The following is a 22,371-nucleotide window of genomic DNA, read 5'->3' on the forward strand; positions in this document are numbered from 1 at the left end:
ATTGCAGCAAAAGGCGATTCCACAAAGTTTTGACTCAGGGGGACTGAATACTTTTGCACACTGCACCTTTCAGTCTTTTTTTGTAAAAAAAAAATTGAAATCATGTATCATTTTCTTTCTACTTCACAATTGTATGCCACTTTGTGTTGGTTGTTGACATAAAATTCCAATAAAAATATTGTTTGTTTGTGATTGTAACTTGACAAAATGTGGAAAACGTCAAGGGGTATGAATACTTTTGCAAGCCACTGTATTCACAGACACTGAGGTGAGAACCAAAAGAATCAATTACCAGACTGAATGTTTTTATACACATGTATGTGATAGTGTGTTTCACTTTCATTATTACCTCCGCTATGAGGTACTGTGCTTTGTGTGTTTGCGTGCGTTTGTTTGTTTGTTAGCAAGATAACTCAAAAAGTTATGGACGGATTTTCATGAAATTTTCAGGAATTGTTCATACTGGCACAAGGAAGAAATGATTACATTTTGACAGTGATTGGGGGGTGGGGGTGCAGATCTGTCTTGGCGGAGGTCTGCGCTCTCCAAGTGCTTTTCTTGTTTGCTTTCTGCAGAGGGCTGCATGTGTGGAGAAAGCCAGGCAAACTCTACAACCACCAACAGATGTGACACTGGAGGAATACATGCCAGACAGATTTGTTTGTTCTGGAGGCACCTCAGGAAAACAAGACGTCACCACTTGTCAAGGTCTGGACTGACAATAATGACAATATGACAACATGACAAACACAGAAGTGATTTAACACTTATATGTGGACATTTTTCTTTAAGGTGACTCTGGTGGATGTCTGTTCCTGCAAAAAAGAAAATACTATTTTCAGGTGAGCAATTCACAAGGTCTCTTTAAAACAGGAGTGTCAAACTCATTCTAGCTCAAGGGCCACATACAACTACATTCAGTGATCTGAAGTACTGTACAGACAGCTTTATTAGTCCTTAAGGGGGCAATGCAGTTCAAGCAGTTCCTGAACATACAAGAATACACTAACAACAACAGCAACAACAGACAGGAGTACAACATGTCAAAGACAACGTATCAGTACATAATCAAGGCCACAAGGGCCAAAGAACTAAGAAGAGAGAACTCACTGGCACTTAAACCACTGTCCACATGATTAGTAGAGTGGTAACTGAGAAGAAGATAACTTATGGTAATAATAAAATAAATATAATAAATAATTGGGCATACAGAGATGCATTCAGCATTAAGACACATAATACAAGCAGCGGTCCTCACTCTAGAGTATGACCATTGTTATCCCGGTTTAAAAGCCTGATGGCAGATGGGATGAAATATTTAGTAAACCTATTTGTCCTCCTGATAGGAGCGATGAAACAGCGGCCTGAAAGCATCACCATGAACTCCAAAAACAGGATGTGGCCATGTTGGGAAGTTATTATCCCTTTAGCTTTATGGACCACCTGGCTCTCCCACAGAGAACTTCAATCCCTCTGCTGGACACCAATCTGATCTTTGAGTAGACCTTTACAATACTGCAAAGGCTGCTTTTGTCTTTTACAGACAGACCATCAAACCAGCAGATGGAGAAAGTTAAAATGCTCTCAATAAAAGACTGATAAAACATACACAAAATTTTGTTACAGACCTTAAAGGAGTTCAGCTTTCTTAGTAAATGCGTTCTTTGGCGTCGTTTGACAATACATTCAGTATTTCTGTCGAACTTCAACTGGGAGTCAAACACAGTACCTAGGTATTTGTAGTGGGCCGGACCAATAAAATAATAACTGATAAATAATGCCAACTCCAAACCTTTCTCTGTTTTAGCATGAAAAATGTAAAATTTTATTATGAAATTGTTTATATCTTTAAAGTATCCATGAAAAAATGTGATTAACATGAACACTCATGAAAAAAATTAAATCTCTTAAGAAAAAATTTTAACATTTTGCAGTTTTAACAATATTCTGCCTCAGCGTCTTGTTTACACACGAACATCACAGTGGATCTACAAATACACAAAGCAAGACAAACTAAAACAAATTGTTCTGTATGTGGCCCCTGAAGTAAAATGAGTTTGACACCATTGATTGTTAATATCTTCAGTGTAATTTTTGCATTTCAAAAATTTGTCCCATGGGCAGGACTGGACCCTTTGGCAGGCCAGTTTTGGCCACGTTAGACACCTGTGCTTTAAAAGAAGTCTTGTCTACACACCACACTGACACTGCCCTGCTTTCGTCACCAGGTGGGGGTAGTGAGCTGGGGCACCATTGACGTCTGTAAAACACCCATCATAGGACACAGGAGATACAGCAGTGATAGACCGCCAGCAGACGCTCGTGACTTTCACATCGACATCTTCAAGATAATGCCATGGCTTAAAACGCATTTGGGTCGTGAGATCCAGTTCCTACCAGATGATGACTGAGACCAATCAGCTGACAGGGACCATAAAGTAAAACAGATCAGGCGCAGAATTCAGCTGAAGTGGATGTGTGACCTCTTTAGATACAGAAGGTGTTCCTGTTCAATAAACATCACATACATATCACATGAATCCAAAGTTTTATTGTCAGTCTCTTGTGTTTTTTAGTACCGTAAACATACAACACACAAGTAATGGCTTATATTTGTTTTTGCTCAAATCATGCAAAAAATATTTTTTTAATTTTTCTGTTGTTTCTAATCATGTAAAAAGTGTGCATACTCTTTCAAACTATTAAAGGCAGACTGACTTATCTGATCAAACTCAGCTTTAATTGAGTGTTGCAGATCCAGTAGCTTCAGGTCAGACAGTGAGCATAAAAATGAACATACAGACATTAGGATCCCTAACATTATGTCGTGGCTGGAGTCAGTAAAAAGGCATCTATTTCTCCATCCAAAGTCCAAATCTTAGCCTACGTGCTGTCCAATCAGCCTTCGGAAAACTGTCGGAACAGGGTTTCTGCTTTGCTGTCTTTGAAGTTTGGGACGAAGTGGATGTGGATGATCTCAGAGAATCCCTCAGAGAGACTGGGAGCCACAAAGTGTTTCCTGTCCAGAGAGAAATACCAGGTCAGAAAGGTCAGAACAAGGCTGAGACAATAACAATAGTTTGGAGGAGGAAAAAGCCAATAGCTGATTAACTGACCACCATTATCCTTCCCCTAGAATTTGACAGTGAAATCACACTAAACTATGTATGGAACTGAATATTTTCACTTTAGAAAAAAACAGAACACAGAAACAGGGGACTCTTGAAATGAACATTAAGTAAAAATAATTTGAATAAAACTTCATGTCCAATACAATTAATCAGTAAATGTTGGAATAAACATTAACTGCAAAGAAAAAGTATAAAATCTAGATGGGGATGGGAACTAAGTTTTATTTTCCCTCAAAGTCAGTATTTCTAATTAAAATGCCTGAGTTTAACTATCAGCTACTATCACCAAGTACAAATACTGGGAAACACTAATACCATCATCTGAGTCACTGGACGTACTCTGTTACAATAAGGGTGAGTATTTCCATTACACAGTGGCAGGATTATCATTCTCCTTCCTACTCCTACCTGTACAACTGAAAGTCCTTCTAACTGTGTGAAAGAACAACCTCTGAGCTGGAACGCCACCCTAAAAATGGCACGATTTTACTGACACGCACATCATTTTACATGTCATTACATCCCCGAAATGGAGTTTCAGGGATATAATGGTTTTACCCCAGCTGCTGCTGCCACCGGATCCGCCACCACCGCTGGATATCCTTTGTGTGAACGAGATAACCAGGACAGATTTGGTTGGATTTCTTATCCCTTGATACCTAACCCTAACATAAGGGACCCCTAGTGGAAGAACCCTATTGGTTTCAGCTTCTCTTTGAGTATTACCATACTTTCTGGGCTATAAGCCACATCTGAATATAAGCCGCAGGTGTCCACGTTGTAGCATGAGATATTTACACAGAAAGATGGGAAACAGAAAGATTATTTAAATATTTATTTCCATACCTTAACTGCTTTTTTTTCAAACAGTGCCTGTAACATGGCAGTAAAATGGCAGTAACAGTAACACAGCTGGTTAAAAAAAAACAAACAGAAAAGTCATTGATCTCTATCTTCATCTTCCTTCTGCACATTGAAACCACTGAAGTCGTCTTCTTCAGTGTTGGAGTTGAACATCCTCAGAAAGGCTCCGTCACACTCCTTCCCAGTCTCTCTTCCATTGTCACTCTCATTGTCACTTCCGCGCAGCAGCTCTGATTCCGTCTTGGACAGACACATCGATTGCTTTTAACTTAAAAGCTGCATCATATGCATTTCTTTGTGTGTTTTCCATGATGAGGGTTTGTGCATGACACGCAAAATGATTGTTAAGTTGAGCTTAAAACTTCTCCTCTTCCCATCATCTCTTCCACCTGTCTCACTTTTGCGCTTCCTGCTGGAGCATCCCCTGGAGGCCGTTAGCCTGTAAAAATCTATACTCAAGCCGCATCGTTTTATAAGCCGCAGGGTTCAAAGCGTGAGAAAAAAGTAGCGGCTTTATAGTTCGGAAAGTACGGTGTAAGTCATCTAGATGGGGGTGCTTTGGTTGAAAAGCAGTGTTTTGGACATAAATCAAGCAATAATAGGACAGTTGAGATAAAATTTGATTCATATTGATTGTCTTACAAATGTCCATTTTCTTGCTACCATCCAGAGTTCATATGGGGTCATTTTCATTCATTAGGTGGAGTTTTGTGGGAAAAAATTGGTTCTCTGACGATTATTCTGCCAATATCAGGTCAATGTAGCTGAAAATGAGTTCATATCGACTGTCTAACAATTCTCTTTCTTCATGCCACTACCTTGAGTTTACATGATGTCATATTTTGACACCAGGTGCTGTGTTTTTTCCAAGTGGTTGGGGGAGCAGAGGACTGGAGGGATTTCGGGGATATACCCTTAACCCTCATTTTCTTTTGCATGGATTGATAACTTTAATACCATGACATGCTTCCTTACATGCAGATGTTTCACCAAGACAACTTCACTCTGATACTTTTTGCGAATACACTGTTGTTGCATCTTGTCCTCAACACCATCCAATAACTCACCAAACAACTCAGATAAACATGATTCCTCTGTTCTATAATGATAATGGACGGAACCAGACCTAATTATAGAACTGACAGAGTGCTAATGAAGTATGGAGATGGGTCTGGATATGCAAGACTACAACGTATAAAAAAAAAAAAAAAAACAGACGTACACAGTACAGATACATGTGTAAAATTAAAAAAGTAAAAGTGGAAAAATATAAAGTTAGGCCTTTGAGTGACATTTCTACCAGCTGTTTCTGTGCAAAATTAACTCAACATCACATTACATTCATATAAATCCAGACTATTAACCCACTCTAACCTCAAATAAAATGAGACATATACTGAAAATAATGAGCAATAACTTTTCCTTGACTACATAGTCCATTTGTTTTCTATTTCATCTTTTAGATTATGAATTACTATTCCATTATTTCTAATATGAAGGGTAGAAAGTAAAGCTTTTTGTGTTAAAAAGTAAAGTGAGTTAACTAAAAAGCTGTTGGAAAAAAACGTTGAAAAAATGTGAAAATGCTCTGTACACGAAACCTGAAAGCTCTGTAGTACTGTGAAGTATTTGTACTTTGTATATTAATCTTTACTCCTTTTTTCCTTTAATTATCTCTGATGTTTTCTTCTGAAATTGCATGAAAACAGAAACCTAAAACACTTTTATGACATGCATGAATTTTAGCGTTAAAATAATATTCAGAATCCTAATTTACAGAGATTATAGGTCATACTACTGGAGTCACTTACTTGTAGCTGTGGAAAACCATGTCATTGACCTTGGCGTGTTTGGTCTCTGATGGAGCCATCTCACGAAACTGAAACAAAAATGTATTAAAAAACACTCGTCACAACCAGCCCAGATGAAACAAAACAAATAGAGACAGTGTGCAGAGGTGAGTCATACTCGGTTGTTGTGTTTTGCTTGGTCCAGAGAAGCTGAGAAGTGGAAACAGCGACAGGACACTCCTGCTGCTTTGGCCACATCCAAATATCTGAAAAACACAACCAAGACACTAGCTGAATAAAAACACAGAAGTAACAGCATTTATATTTTATTACTATGTGAGGGGAAGTTAAAGAGCTACAGATTTAATACACAACAATATGTACAAATTAATCTGTATGAATCTAGATTGATGAAAATAACATGGGGTACCTCAAGGGTCAGTTTTAGGTCCTATATTGTTTATTATGTATACAAACGACATTTGCACGGTATCAAATGTAAAATTTGTGTTATTTGCAGATGATACAAATATTTTTTCCTCTGGTGGGGAATCGCAGCAGCTTTTGTGGTTTGATATGAATACATTGTCTAAATTTGAACAAAACTTAATTTATGTTAATAAGAAATCAGAAGAGAAATACAGACATAAAGGTATGCATTGATAAAGTAAACATAGAAAGGGTTATGAAATTAATTTCCTTGGCGTGATCTTGGACCACAAAATCTGCTGGAAACCGCATATTAAATACTGTGATTGGAAACTTTGTCTTAAAAGTCTCAGCTTATGGTCCAAACCTTGACTGTTCCTCTATGTCTGTTTCTTAATGAACAGAATAAAGCACTGTGTTTTGGTAGAATTCTTAGTAGATCATTCGTACTAAATCAGCTCCTTGGAGAGCTTCAAATGTACTGTTGGAAGAATGTGCTGGTGAAACCATTTTCTTGGCGCTGCCCTCAACACTTCACACATGCATCCCATCATATTCTGAAATTCTATTAATAACATACAAGGCACTTCCTGGCAAAGCCCCAGAATTCATTACAGAATTGTTAATCCTCTATGGCATAAATGGTCAACTCAGATCCTCAAACATTTACTATTTGTTCCATGATCTAATTTAACACTTAAGGGAGTCTGTGCCTTTTCTGTCCATGGTCTCAAACTAGAATTCATCTCCTATAGATTAGACTTCCTGAAACAACTGAAATTTTCATCATCCTGAAGTCCACTTTCACACCACGGTGACTTTATGATGATGTTGTCTTGCTGCCTCCCACTGTCTCCTCATATCCAGACTGAAATATTTGCATGAACAGTGTCCGCACTCTGGGCCTCATACAAGCACAGACAGGTTTGTTCTTAAATGTCTCGTATGAGTGACGGAGAATTTGTGGCATCCACTAATTTTGTCATTTTTAGAGTTTTGTATGAATGGAATTTCCAAGCGGTTTAGACAGGCCTGCTGTATGACAGACATACAGTCGGCCTTTATCCACAAATGGAACAACACATTCGTTCAAGAATGATTTTGGAATATAACACAGTGATAACCAGGCAACATTAATATTCTGGAAACCGTACGATCATCATAATGACTTATTAAACAGCTGACTGAATGAATTTACAATCTAATGTGAAAGAAAAACATTCAAACATACACATAATAGATCCAAGGCTGATATAAAACTAGTCTCTACATTATTTTCATCATAATGGCTTGTGAATTATTTTACTGTCTTTATCAGTTTATTCATCCACAGCAGAGGGATCTCCTCATCCGGATCAGACTCAGACAACGTCAGATAACCTGCTGTTAACATCATCTACTGTCGCATATAAGCTAATATTCATGACATACTCATACTTTAATCTGCTTCATCTTAGACACAGCACTTTTTTTCAGAAAAGTGTTATTTTCTTATAAAGCTGTTCCCTCTTTATTAATTTTTTTTCGTATTCCTTTCATTTCATCTTTATTCATCAAGTCAGTCTTTCTCTGATCACATCACTGACCACTGTAAACTTATATTCATATTTTCTGATTGTTTCATGTCATATAACATTAACTGACAGGTCATGTGTTTCTTTATCACTTGTTAGTTTTAGACCCCACAATTTAATGATCACATGATGGGGGTTAGTGTGAAATTCTTTCTTTCTTTTTTTTTTTTTTTTAATTTAAAGAATTTATTTTTCAGTTTTCAAATAAGCATCTACAACATACAACATATGAACTAGTCCAAACCAGAACAACACACACAAACATCAAACCCCATTCACCCACCCAAAGGCTCAGAGAGAAAGAAAAATAAATGAAGAAAAGAAAAGAAAAGAAAAGAAAAGAAAAGGGGGCACAGAGTTAGGTTGACTTTTATTATGTCAAAATAAAGAAATTTAAATAAAGATTACAGTCTGATGCATAATGGTTGCGTTAATAGTCTGTTTTTTGTAAACAGTTATATGATACCAAGGGTCACTGCAAAGATGAGGACAGAAATGAAAAAAGAGAAGGAATGAAGAAGTCTACTAGAAGGGGATGCCTTGAATAAAGTTTCCAAAAAGGTTCCAAGTTAAAGTGAAATCTCTACCTTTTTATCTATTCTGTATCCAAGCTTTTCCAGGTACATAGATTTTAATTCTCCTGTCAGTGTCCCTGATCATGATGCTGATGAAGATCTGGAGTTACTCTTTGAGTTCCTTCAGTGGCAGCTGTGTGCTAGGTACTCATGCTAATTGCTAATGCTAATGCTAGGTACTGTGTGTGTATTAGGATGGGTAAAATGTGGACACCAAATTTCCCTACAGGGATTATAAAGTGAGTTAACCTTGGACTCTCCTGAAGGTCTGCTCCATTATGCACAGGACACATTCATCATTTTACCTTAATCATTTCCATAATGTTCTAATGTGAGGAGCATTTGCTGAGTCTAACGTACCACCAAGGTAGTATTAAGAAAATATGAAAATGTTCGTGCATGAGACCAAGTATTCAGACTGACCTAAATCTGTACACAAAGTACACTGTACATGATCTCCACCCTGTCTGTAAATACACTCATCTGAAGTTTAAAACTTCTGTTTGCATAAAGGTGGATCCTGTGAAAACACTGTACTGTCTGCACAGAACACTAAAGCACAAGGAAAGCTGTGAACTATCTTATTTTACCTTTTGCGAGACTCTGGGTCTGGGTTAGTGTTGTCTACAGCCACACTGCGGCCTTCCTTCAGAGCGCGCTCACACGCCGTCACACAGCTCTGCCACGACCCAAGTGTATCCTGACACAAAAACACAACACTAGCATTTAGTCACAATATAGTCACGGCCACTTCAGGAGAGAGGCTTGTTGGTTTGTCGTAGAGGATTATCTCACCCTGTTGACATAGACGTAGCCCTTTGGAATGATGTGAGTATGGAAGAAGGTGGATTTTCCAGCTGAGGACAAATGAGCATCTGGCATCAGAAAAGTGTCACAGAGACTAAGACCAGAAAGAGTGAAGACGACTGACATTACACTTACATGCAGGGAAACCCACAGCAACGATAACTTCAGTTTTACTGGAGGTGAAGGAGGCGGACGGTGGGTCATACAGCCTGGCATTGGAGTCAAGTTTTCTCTGGAAAACATTTACAACAAGGACAGACGTAGACTGATTTTTAGTGCACTTTCTATACTTTAATGTTTTGATGAACGGCACATGACTAATTGAATGCACATGGTTACCACATGTTTTAACACACACAAAATTAAAACTACACCTTGACTTTTCAAAGACCAATAACATAATTTTCAAGACTGTTTACAAACTTTAGCCGCTTGGACAGAGGTGTACTTAAGTTAATTATTGTACAAAAATGAAAAAGAAATATTTTATAGCAAGTAACTATTTGTTATTTTCACATTCACTTCAAATACTGAGAAAAAGTATTAAACTATTAATTAAAACAAGCAATTTTCAAAGCATTGAAGTAATATAGATTCAAAATTACCCCTATAACGTATCATATTTGATACATGAGTTTTGAAGCCCTCTACATGATCAGTGTGATTTTGTTTTCTTGAAAAACCTGATGTATACAATTAGATACATGCAATACATGGATAATCCACCAGGGGGAGGAATTCATTCACCAGAGGCTTTTCCAGTCACACTACAAGATGAGGAAGGAGGCAGAACTTTGCCCATTTGGAAAAGGAATTACCAATTTGTTAGACATGTTTGTGTTATATTGCGTTTTTGTTTGTTCAAAAATAATAATATTTGAGCATTGAGACCCAATGTATCAAATATGATACAAAATTGAAACTCATACATGGTTACAACAGATATTTGAAAAAAACATTTTTTGGTTGTTCAGAAGGACCAATAAAGGCTCCAGTTTCAAAGAACTGGAATTTTTTGTGAATGACTTAATGGTTCAGGCTTTACAGGGTTAAGCAAAATGTTTGTTTTAGTCCAAATACAACAAGACAACATCATCCAACACCAAAACCATGAACACAATGAGGAAAACTCCCAAGATGTTCATCATATTAAAAAGTTTTTCATCAGTGTCATAAATCTGATGTTCAGGGATACAGACTCATCAAGGATACTGAAGATGTTAAGCATGTCAACCAGACAGGTCACAGGGTATCATCTCTGTGAGGAAAATATTTTAAACATCACCTTTTACAGCAGGGGTCTCAAACTCAGATCCTCGAGGGCCGGTATCCTGCATGTTTTGGATGTATCCCTCTTCCAACACACCTGATTCAAATGATAAGCCTATTATCAAGCTCTGCAGAAGCCTGATAACGACCGTCAGGTGTGCTGGAGGAGGGAAACAACTAAAACATGCAGGATACCGGCCCTCGAGGATCTGAGTTTGAGACCCCTGTTTTACAGTGAGTTTTTCCATTAGGATTCAGATGAACTGATATATTTTGACCTCAACAGGTTGGTTTTGCCAAAAGGTGAGGAGTTTGGATCCCTATAAATTCTATTCCGTAACTTTTCCGAAACATTTGACAATTTCACAAGTCTGGAAAAGGAATCTGTTTTTTTTTTTTTTTTTTTTTTTTTTTTTTTAAATTCTGACTTTTGTGGGTTTCTTCTGAACATGAGAACCTCGAATGTATAATATAAACACATTGGTGTGAAACTAATTGCAAAAGTAAAACACTGTTACATCATTCCAAGAAAAAAATATCCTCACTTGTATCATACTTTAGACTGTATATATCTTATTGAGTTTTATTATATTTATAGTAATGTGTACATAGTATATACAGAATCACTTTTTTATTTTTGCTCTTTGCTGTGTTTTATGATTTTTCTATGCTACCTTCTGTATTATTCAGCTGCTGTGACCAGTATCAGTAAAGTTTTATCTTATCTTAAAACAGACAATAAAGTTCAAGACACCTCATATCATACATTCAAACATGCATTTTCAGATATGAAAAAGGTATTATTTGTAGGTATGATAGAAAACAACACACATCAGCAGTAATTGTACTCACAGGGTCAAATTCAGGCAGCCTGTAGGGGGCGCTCTTCCAGCCCAGGAAGAATTCCTCAGGAGTGTGGAACTGCAACCCAATGTTCAGGGCGAACTTGAAAAACAAGACAGAAGAAATGTAATTACTACACATAGTGCTCATATTTCACACACTGCATTGTTTCCTCATGATCTTGTCTTTTAATGAAAAAAGATGAGTGACTTAAATCAACACGGGGACAGTAAATAGGTTTAAATGGTAAAACAAATAAACAACCAAAATTAAAGTCATACTAGTCTGTCGCTACAGGAAAAATCCTTCTTCTTCTTCCCTGGAGCCCAGTTTTCAGGTCTGCCAGCAGCATCTTGTCACAGACATAAACACAGACAGTAAAAATACCTGCATATTTACTGTACGTGGGGTTTTGTACCATCAAGTCCAAATAAGGTTATTTCATTCTCACCTCCTACATAAAGACTCTTTGTCTTGTCAACAGGAACATCATCATTCGCCTGGAGAAAAACACATGCAAAGACACAGTTAACCAAGTACAAAAAATGCTGTAAGGAACAATGAAAGAGCAGCTTCTTAGTACCACACTGGGCCTCCATGAAAATACAGGGTTCGTACACATTTTTCAAAGTCAAATTCAAGCACTTTTCAAGCCCTTTAAGGGTCATTTTCAAAAGTTTCCCGCACAGCACCTTATCACTGGGGTAAAATACATATCTGCAGGAATACATATACTCCATATATACACAATAAACATCTAAAATTATGTTTCATAATAGCAAAAAATTTAGAAATTAAAGGAGAACATAAAGTTTTATCCAAACAAAGGAAAGCCACTTGGTGTTCTTCAGGCACACTCGCACTAAGCCAAAGATTAAGATAAAAATTAACCTGGAGTCAACCTGAGAGCACACGCTAATTTTCTTTTTTTTGACAAAGTTTTATTTTTCAAAATGTATCACCTCTGTGTGAGTACCTTTGGCTTGGCATCTACCCCGGCAGAGTTAAGATTAAAAATATATAAATAAATGACATCATAGAGTTATAATTGCAAGCATTTTCAAGCATTTAAACTAAAATTAAAGCACTTTTCAGACCTTGAAAACACAACATTGAAATTCAAGCACTTTCAAGAATTTCAAGCACCTGTACAAACCCTGAAATACTTTGCACAATAAGTTGTTCTTGTGGTTATGTGTGTCTTTGTTCCTCTCATGTCTGGCAGGTACCTTTTCACACAAGTGGTTCCACATTCCCATCACTGGTTTCCTGTAGATACCTGGACCGGATGCTACAAACACCTGAAACACAGACAAGGACAACATTCAGACATTCTCAATATCTCGACGTGCATTGCTCGTCAATCTCCGACTAAACCAACCTGCACTGGTAGCTGTAGAGTAGTGAGGATGTCCTCCACTTTGGACTTGAAGACTTCTGGTCTGAGTTTGCCTTTTGCGATTCCCATCTGGTTGGTGAAGAATACGACCTAAAGGAAGAGCACAACGGTGGACTGAGACATCAAATGATGCAAGAGCAATGCATAAAATAATAATAATTAAAATATTATTTGACAGAAATATTTCTATTTTGCTTAATCACACCTTGTATCCGTTCTTGAGTAAGCTGGCCAGCCTGGGCTGGATCTCAGGATACAGGATCCTTTTAGAAAAGAACAATATTTAACCTGTCAGATGAAATGTGGTGACAAACTATAGACAGAAATACAGATGAGGATGACAACACTATTTGTGTTTCAGGAAAACAATTAAGAAAGCAGAGACATACTTCCAGTCATCTGGTGCAGTTGGGAACACTTTTCCGGACTTGGTGGTGATGATGCAGCCATCGATGTCAAATCCAGCGATCTGGAGCAGAAAAAGGGATTCTACTGTTAAAGCTATACCGTATGATGTGGCATTTTTACACTTTTCTTTTGTCATCTTCAAATGCTCCTAATAAGCGTGTGTCAAACTAAAATGTAAAAGAAATCCACCAGGTATTGAAACTCAAAAATGTTTAATTCTCATATATTGCTCATATTTCTGATAAAATTCTGACCAATTATTTTATTCAGTCCGAATGAAATAATTGGCTAAATCTGGCTGAGCCTCCTGTCAATCATCCATTACGGCCATCCAGCATCCGATCCATTATCGCCATCTCCACATCCGATATATGTACCTCTGAATCTGACACTTCACTCAAGCTGCTCCTCCTGTCACTGACCACAGTCTACTGTCTAGGACAGGGGTCTGCAACCCTGGTCCTACAGAGCCACTATCCTGCATGTTTTAGATGTATCCCTCTTCCCACACACCTGATTCAAATGATAAGCCTATCATCACGCTCTGCAGAAGCCCGGTAATGACCATCAGGTGTGTTGGAAGAAGGAAACATCTAAAACATGCATGATAGTGGCTCTCTAGGACCAGGGTTGCCAACCCCTGGTCTAGGATGTGAATAGATATGACTGACATGCACATGTGGAAGGGAAAAAACAGATTTATTCACAGAAACAACAACTAAGGGGAATAAACAGGAGTCCGATGAATGAAGGATGGAGATAAAAGTCCGGAAGTCGGCTCTACTGGACTCACAGACAGGTCTGCACAAAGGTCAGCTTTTATGACCACAGTACGTATACAGGTATATACTTGGTGTCACACAATGTAGGATTACGTAGGATGATAAATGTATGGACTATGAAACCTCAAATGTCCACGGAAAATTTGCGGAGGCCGCGTGTTCACAGTGTGCGCACCCATCGCCTGAGCACCTCAGCAGCTGGGCGATGTGAAGACACTGACCCAGTGCTGCACAGACCAGACCCTTAAATACAGGGTCTACTGATGGAACAGGAGGTGCAGCAGGTGGATGATGCATCTGATTGCTGAGGGAGGGGTCTGCGGACACACTGAAGTGGACCGGACCTCCGCCTCCACCTCCGCTTCCACCGCGCGAATCAGGGAAGAGGAAGAGAGCTCAGGCAGGGGGAAGGGGGCGGGGCTTTGGAGGGAGGTGGGTTGTTCATGTTCAAACTTTTACTAAGTGCTGTGAGAAATGCCACATTGGTGGGTATAGCTTCAAGATGAAAGAGTGTAATCTACATAATGACACTGGTTAATGACCAAAACATGAAAGTCAATGCCATTTAAACAATATGCAGAACTTTATATAAAAATAAACCATGTTAATAGGAGTAAAAAGATTATCTAACACAAGTAAATCCATCTTTAGACATGAGGTCATGAGGTGTCTTTTAAATAAGGCTTTACCTTTGGCCTTGTAAACGCCTTATACATAACATGTCTTGGGTGATTCAAAGTCGCTGCTGTCCACGCCTGTGTTTGTCATGTGTCTTTAAACAGAGGGTTAGCAGCCCCATAACCTATGATTGTTATAAGAAAAGTGCCAGATTTGTAGTGTGTGGGATAACTAAGGAAACATACAAGACCTATGCCATTTGGTGAGACTATACACACTGCTCACCTCTATTTTTGCAAACACACGTAAACATGATCTATAATTATTCAGGCAATGCAAGAATACAAAATACTTCAAGTCAAATCTAAATTAAATCTTTTCTTTCACCTATACCAGCTGTTCCTACCTTGTCGCTCCCTTTGACACCAGCAGCGGTGTAAAGCATCAGGTTGCCTATCTGCTGCCAACTGTTCTTCAGACATCCCACTGAAGACGATGACGATGCTGCAGCAGATGAAGGCTGGGTGTTACTCCTATCAGACAGAGACTTCTCTGCCAGCTCTTGTAGCTGTTTGAGCTTTTCCTCTGCCAGTCTCTCCTCCTCGTCCTCTTCCTCCAGCTTCCCATCTGAGGCCTGCTCATTCCTTCGTGTGCGCTTCACCTCAGGCTGCCCCCTCTCTGGGCTCAGTGGTCTCTTGGAAGACTAAAGTCACAAATAGATACAGTTCAGATAAAATACACTGTCTCTCAGTTACTTCATTTTCAATTGATGTAACATTACAGAAAGACGACAAAACTCTGTCACACATTACCTTCATTGGAGACGTAGCAAAGAAATCCTTTATACTCCGCTTTGGTGTCGGACTTGACTGCGCCTCCTTTTCATTCCTTCCTCCCTTGGTCTTATCTTTTGCTTTAAGCCCTTTAGGTGTGGCACTGGTGGCTGTTCCATTGGAGCTTAAGGAGTAATGCAACTTAAATGGGTGGTTCTGGTTAACCAGGTAGAGAGTCCCTCCGTGGGTAAGTTTACCAGACTGGCCCCGGGTCAGCTTCTCACTGTCCAGAAAGCTTGGATTGGGACCCAGCTGTGGAGTAAAACAGGACATGTAGACACTCTGGACTGAAGGCATTTTACAGCCATACAACTACTTTATGACAAGCAAGATAACAAGAGAGGGTGTGGATATTGTATTACAATTATGTGTTTAAGGAACCAGGGTGTTCACATGTTGGAAGAGACATAAAAACAGAAAGACAGACTGAGATATGAACTGGGCTGATATTCATACCTGAGTTACAACCACAGCCTTGTCTGCAAAGGAAGCCACCACCTTCACTGGAGGAAACATAATTATTAATGCGCACAGCAAAATTATATACTCACACAAACACACCTATGGAAGACTATTTGCTCATTTTTAGTTTATATGACAGAGAACCTCCTCTACTTTGTGTGTTAAGCACAGGGTTCCCCCAGACAACACTGCCAATCTTTTCCACGCCTTTTAGGTGTGGCACTGACGGCTGTTCCATTGGAACTTATGGAATTTCCATGACTATCTGAAGAAGTGTACTTTATTAGACTTAATTAACTTTTATGTTCTCCAAATGTAGGTTATTTTCATAATATCCACAGCATCCACTGCACCGCACCATCTCTAGGCAGAGGGAGGAGCAGCTTCAGTGAGCGGCTGCTGTCACTGTCCTGTTCCACTGACAGACTGAGGAGGTCTTTCCTCCTCCATGCTATCCGGCTCTTTAACTCTAGTCGAGTGGGACGGGGGGTTAAGTAGCAGTAAAAGTTAATACGGACACTCCTCATGCCCCTGGACTGTAGGAGTCACACACTGGTCACATTGCACTTTATCCTTTGCACAGACTCATACATTGCACTGACTCTAAGCACAACAGTCTCCTTGCACTGACTCCTTGTAGAAAATTTAGCCCTTTCATGCATGAATTATGAGAACCTTAGTTGAGATTTTTTTCCTGAGTGTTTAGGCATGAAAAAACAATGCGATTGAATTTTTTTATTGAACTTATTTTTTATGAAGATAGATTTGTTTCTTTATTGCTCTAACCATAAAAAAAATATTTTCAATAAAAAAAAAATTGCGATAAAAAACCCTTTTCAATCAAAGAAAAAAAGTGTTTGAATGCAAAAAAATTGCATTTGAACAATTTTTTTCTTTGGTTGAATTTTTTTTTTTTGAGTGAAGTGAATTTTTTATTTATTTATTTTAATTTTTTATTTATTTATTTTTTGATTGAAAATATTTGTTTTTGGTTTGTACTTGTAGCACAGTAAATGTACTGTGGTTCATTCTCCTACTAGAAAACACAGTCAAATTAAGCAATTTTGGGTGATTTAACTGGTAAAATATTCAATAAAATGATCAGAAATATAATTAAAAGTAACAAAATAAGACAAATGCAAAAAATATTTAAGATCCAAAAAATTGCATTTGAACACTTTTTTCTTTGACTGAGTAGGGTTTTTTTTTCTTGAAGGGAATCATTTTATTGATTTTTTTGGGTTTTTTTTTTGTTAACAAACAACAAATCAACCTTTATAATTTTCCGTGGAGTTCCAAAAATGTCCACTCCGCTGGACACCGTGTGTTTAATTTTTGAAGCAAAGAATGCAATATCAGAAAGTGATATACAATGAGAAAACTATAAAATAAAAACATTTTTGATACAGCTCATCTGATGTTTTCTCACATTTTATCATATTCCAAATTTTTTATTAGCAATTGATTTACACTCAAACATGTCACTATAGATCAGGTTTATTAAGAACAGCAAAGTTACAGTAATGGTATGAATGTCAGTGTATTATTATGGGATGGTGCATAAGCGTTCACTGTGTTGGCTGATATGGAACTAAAACAATAAAACCCATGAATGTACAAGAGAACAGCTGTAGAATAACTGTCCACTGGAGTGACCAGTATGCATGAAAGGGTTAAAGTATTTTTACTACTGTTTGTTTTTTAAGTTTGTGGATACTGCTGGAACCTGTAAATTTCCCTATCTATCTATCTATCTATCTATCTATCTATCTATCTATCTATCTATCTATCTATCTATCTATCTATCTATCTATCTATCTATCTATCTATCTATCTATCTATCTATCTATCTAATAACTTAAAATACATTCAGTCACTGTCAATACACTGCCCTTCATTACAGGATAAATGATACAGGCAGTGAGAAAAACAAAGGGTTTCTGCTGCTAGAATGTATCTGGACACTTTCTACCATGAGCAGTTATAAAAAGAAAGTCCTAGGTTAAACCACTGACACCAGGATTGGAAATAACTCACTTTACATCAAATGCTCAGAGGCTGAAACTGACCCCAAATAAAACTTATATATAATTTGATGTCACCTCACTAGTCACATGTATATGTCGAGGCCCAAAACGGAATCTGGCCCGATTCAGAATCTAGAATGGAATCCTGCTGCTATAATGTTATTTTTATACCATGTTTAATGCAAATGATCCATAATTCCATAATTTGTCATAATTTTACATTTTCAGTCTTACATACCTTGAGTAACTGTTGTCAATTTCAGTCGATTTCACTGTACCATATTTTGGTGGGGAGTACCACTAGGTTCTATTTGTAAATAAAGTGTATTATAGTTTACAATTAAAATGTTGTTTGTTTCATTTTTTTCCACATATTTGCAAATTCCATGTATTGATTTTTGTAATAATTTAGATCATTTGCATTGCCGGCCTAGAATAGAATTCCATTCTGGGCCGGCCCGATTCTGAATCGGGCCAGATAACGTTTTGGGCCTCGACATATACATACATGTGAGGCAGAGCACATGGTCAGAACATAACTGCCAAACAGCCCTTTAGACAATAAAACCAGCTTCATTTCAAGACTGCATACATGCTCTGCTTGGCCTCATTCTATCACCTATTTTAACTACAGTGTGGTTCTGATTACTAGATACATTGGCAAGAATTCAGTAATACACTGCACATCATGATGCAAGAATTACAATTCTATATATTGTGTGATGTACTAAAATACTGTAACAAAAGGGGATGTAGTGTGAGTTTCTTACTTCATTTTAAGAATAAGCCTAAATCCACCTTAAATTGAAAAGGTTCCTAACTGACCACTTGTCATTTACTTCAAACTTTCAGAAATCGTGTTATTAGTCCTTGAACGGTTTTTGAGATACACAGGGCTGTTCAAATGAGGTGCTATGCTGAGCTTACTGTCAAAAGATATATTGTTAAAGATGGCATTACTTATGAACTCCTCATGATAGATGCATGAAATAATCAGGAGTTGTTCTAAGGTACAAAATGTCCTTAACCTCTGTGAAAGATGATCCTCCGTCATACATTTACCAAATTATAGCTTCCTGAAGAAAGTAACAAAATAGCAAAATGTTTACTAGAGCTAATAATATAACTTCCTTAAAGTATGAAGTAAATCTAAGACATTCAGTCAGGGAGCCTCCCACAACTCCCCATGGATTAACGAAAACTCTACAACTCTATAAGAACTGCATTAATCGAACAATCTAATCTAATCTAATAGCTAATACATTGCCATGAAAGTACCTAATGGTTGAAAATAAATTACAGCAGTCGAATTCCTCCAAATATAACATTCTGGTGCAATTCAGACACTTAATGAGCCCAGCCTACAGATAAAATACTCAAACAGAAGTTGAATCACATGTGGTATGCAGTCTATTTAAGCAAAGAGCAGACAGATGTATGTACAGGGGAGATGAGCACCGAACAAGAGACAGTTCATCAGATGACTAGCCCATCCATCTGCATCTGAGTAATAAGGGACAAGGATGCAGACATTCTGAAAAGAAGGCAAATGCTTGAGGCAGGAATAACTATCTCTAAACAAGGGGAGATGATCTACAGCACCAACCTTCAACAGCACATAATATAGTCCTCCCCTAACTCGAAAGGAAGGTAGGGATTTCCCATACTGTCTGCAAAAGTCTAAGTGCAAGGATAGCTGTTTCTATTTTATTTCAGACAGTGACGTATTTTAGGGGTGGGCAGGGAATTTTCTTTTGGAAATGAAAACTCATGCTAGTCTTGTGTTACTCTGAGGATGCTGACAAACACCAAGTGAGCTGAGGCACATAACAACCTAATTATTCCTACGTTTTAATGTTACTGAGCTTGTGCACATGATGTGACTATTGTTTGTCCTTGCAGACCTCAAAGGCCATTTTTGTCATTTCGTGATGGTTATGGTTTTGTTACGGCTTACAGCATTAATTTATGCAAAAATGTTACTTTTTTGAAAAGTTTATCTAATCTAATGTCAGCTATTCTTATAGGTCTATTATACACAACAGACACTGTGCTCACCCTCTGGGGACCCTTGAGCCAAAAATGTACATGCAAAAGAACTATTGTAAAATAATCATATATCAATATTTTTCTTCTTTTTTTCTCCATAAATCTCTTAAATTACTTCAGCTCTGCTGAAAACTATCAAATATTCAATATTTTTTAGGATTTTAACCCTTCAAAACCTGTTTGAATATTATCAATAACACTGGTTTCACTGCATCGGCAAAAAACTAATTGGGATTCAATGTTGTTGCTACTTCTTGACATATCCAAGACTCTGGACAGGAATGAAGGATTTCAGAGTGACTTCACATGTTTATACCCAGATTTGAGCCAGCTTACTGGGTTTCTCTGAGAAGTCATAAATTAATCAAGCATGACATTCAACCTGTATTTTTTCCCTTTTTTTTCGTTCAGGAATGCAAGTAAACAACTAGCCTATAGTTTTACATCTTAATCAAGAAACAATCCAGTGCTTGTCTATTATTTCTGTTTTTCTGTAAAATAGTGAATTTGAAAATCCATGGAAAAAGATGACAATTATATTTTAGCATTAAAACTATCATTTTTGGTTAAACAGCTTTTACATAATGGTGGATTAAGCACTGCACAAACATAAAAATGATTTTGGTAAATACCACTGCTGTTAATTTAGAGCAACTGTGGTATAACACTCACACTGGGTGGTGGTCTAATACATTTGTTAAGCTCTGTATGATGACTTAACCGTTAGTTTTACTTACATGTACTTTTGCACAAGGGTCAGACTGGTTTTATTTAACAGTTTACATGTACCATCTGGCTCATGCCCACTCCTTCTCACCCTGGTGCCTGGAACATTTACATGTACCATCTGGCTCATGCCCACTCCTTCTCACCCTGGTGCCTGGAACATTTCTTGTCGGTGACTCCGGTGTCCGGACCCCGGCCCAGAATCACAGCTCGTCCGTCCTCAAGTGGGACCCGGGCTCCAGAGGCGCTGATCAGTGCACAAGACATCTGAGACCAACCACAGTGGGGCTTTTAAGTTGAGTGTTTGGAGGTATTAAGGGCACGTTTTCAGAAAGGATGAACCGAACAATTAAACTACATTAATAAAACCTCCTCGCGGCAGTGGCTGCTTATATTATAAGCAAGTAAATCAAAACTTAACTGTTTACTTCAGAGTTTCAGTATAACGTTCAATACTAGTTTGTAATCACAGGGACTGTTTACCGTGCACCGCGCAGTCCGTCTATTTAAAGTGCCGTATAGAAAGAAGAACGCTCGTCGAAGGTTCCGGGATAAGTAAGATTAGACTCTTGGGTTGCATCCTGCACCAAAATTTCCGCTGGTTTATCACTCCAGTAACACTCACTCATAACCAAGAATATAAATCCAGTCTCAGAGCAGTTTTCTGAACAGCTTTGGCAATGCTAGTATCAACTTAACAACATCTGTAAACATATACTACATTCAAATCAAATTTTATTTATATAGCGCCAAATCATACAAAAGTTATCTCATGACACTTTACATATCGAGCCGGTCGAAACCAGACTCTAATCCAATTTACAGAAACCCAACAGAATCTTCCAGGAGCAAACACTTCTTGTGAGTGGTGACAGTGGAAGGAAAAAGTTCCCTTTAACAGCAGAAACCTGGAGCAGACCCAGACTCCTGGAGGATGGACGTCTGCCTTGACCAGCTGGGGTTAAAGTGAGAGAGTAAAGGAGGAGAAAAAGAGAGAGTGATAGAGATAGAGAGAGACTGGGGAGAGAGGGAGAAGGGGGGAAGAAGGGGGAGACACATGGATGGAACTGATGAACAAAAAACTGAACTAGAACTGTTAAAAGTAGATTAGCTGGTGTTAGTATAATTACTAGAAACCAGAACAAAGGTCCATGACTGTTAATATTGCTACTACAAATACAAGTACTAACAGTGGATATATTGCTACTACAAACACAAGCATTAGCAGTGGATATACTACTATTACAACAGTTAGTACAAATAATAGAAACCTCTACCATCTATGGGACTATATAATAAACACTATCATAACTACATGGATAAGTGAATGGTGACAATGAAGGCAGGAGAGAGGCAGGACCACAGCAGCAGGTCCAGAGATGATTCAGAGAAAACCTGTGATGATCCTGGGAAAACCTGTGAGGCAATAAAGCATAGAGACTCCAGGGAAGAAGTCAAGTCAGTAACATGAATTCACTGGGGCGTAAATAGAAGAGAAAATTAGGAGAGAAAAGGTCAGGGAGAAAGAGGAGCAGAGAGGAGGTCAGAGAGGAGGAGGAGCAGACAAGAACTCAATGTATCCAGCAGAGGCGATTTCTCATAGGCTGCAAGGGAAGCTCGGCTTCCCCTAAAATTACGAAAATTAAATGGTTAAATATGTTCGGTTGTGTTGACATTTTATTGACTACGAATGTGTTAGAACACGTTCATCTCACAGACAAGTTCGTTCAGAATCAGCTTTATCACAAATCAACGGACTCAATGTTGTTGATTTCTCATACATTC

General features: G+C 38.1%; 2 protein-coding genes across 2 annotated transcripts; one reads left to right on the forward strand and one right to left on the reverse strand.

Annotated features, from left to right (window-relative positions):
• The first annotated feature begins 314 nt into the window (after nt 1-314).
• Nucleotides 315-2,578, forward strand: LOC115431844 (complement factor B-like). Its single transcript, XM_030152514.1, has 4 exons — nt 315-326; nt 576-708; nt 793-842; nt 2,229-2,578. Exons 1-4 carry the CDS (start codon nt 315-317, stop codon nt 2,409-2,411), a joined length of 378 nt encoding a protein of 125 aa, XP_030008374.1. The 3' UTR covers nt 2,412-2,578.
• Nucleotides 2,579-2,724: 146 nt separating this feature from the next.
• pnkp (polynucleotide kinase 3'-phosphatase) lies at nt 2,725-21,074 on the reverse strand. Its single transcript, XM_030151459.1, has 17 exons — nt 20,733-21,074; nt 15,779-15,825; nt 15,302-15,574; nt 14,896-15,192; nt 13,071-13,150; nt 12,887-12,944; nt 12,664-12,771; nt 12,512-12,583; nt 11,734-11,782; nt 11,564-11,634; nt 11,292-11,384; nt 9,306-9,402; nt 9,159-9,220; nt 8,954-9,063; nt 5,964-6,051; nt 5,807-5,874; nt 2,725-3,019 (listed from the first exon to the last, which is right to left on the reverse strand). The coding sequence occupies exons 1-17, from the start codon at nt 20,851-20,853 to the stop codon at nt 2,899-2,901; spliced, it is 1,815 nt and encodes a 604-aa protein (XP_030007319.1). The 5' UTR covers nt 20,854-21,074; the 3' UTR covers nt 2,725-2,898.
• Between the last annotated feature and the right edge of the window lie 1,297 nt (nt 21,075-22,371).

Source organism: Sphaeramia orbicularis, chromosome 13 (genome assembly GCF_902148855.1).
Source record: "Sphaeramia orbicularis chromosome 13, fSphaOr1.1, whole genome shotgun sequence".
NCBI lineage: Eukaryota > Metazoa > Chordata > Actinopteri > Kurtiformes > Apogonidae > Sphaeramia > Sphaeramia orbicularis.

What these genes read in the sequence shown, in the direction of transcription:
- LOC115431844 (XM_030152514.1), top strand. An exon ending in AGACGTCACCACTTGTCAAG is followed by an intron (nt 709 to 792) that starts GTCTGGACTGAC and finishes TTTTTCTTTAAG; the next exon opens with GTGACTCTGGTGGATGTCTG. An exon ending in AAAGAAAATACTATTTTCAG is followed by an intron (nt 843 to 2,228) that starts GTGAGCAATTCA and finishes TTTCGTCACCAG; the next exon opens with GTGGGGGTAGTGAGCTGGGG.
- pnkp (XM_030151459.1), bottom strand. Translation starts at nt 20,853, where the DNA reads ATGTCTTGTGCACTGATCAGCGCCTCTGGAGCCCGGGTCCCACTTGAG. An exon ending in AGGCTGTGGTTGTAACTCAG is followed by an intron (nt 15,575 to 15,778) that starts GTATGAATATCA and finishes TTTACTCCACAG; the next exon opens with CTGGGTCCCAATCCAAGCTT. An exon ending in TTTCCTGTAGCGACAGACTA is followed by an intron (nt 11,385 to 11,563) that starts GTATGACTTTAA and finishes TTGTTTTTCAAG; the next exon opens with TTCGCCCTGAACATTGGGTT.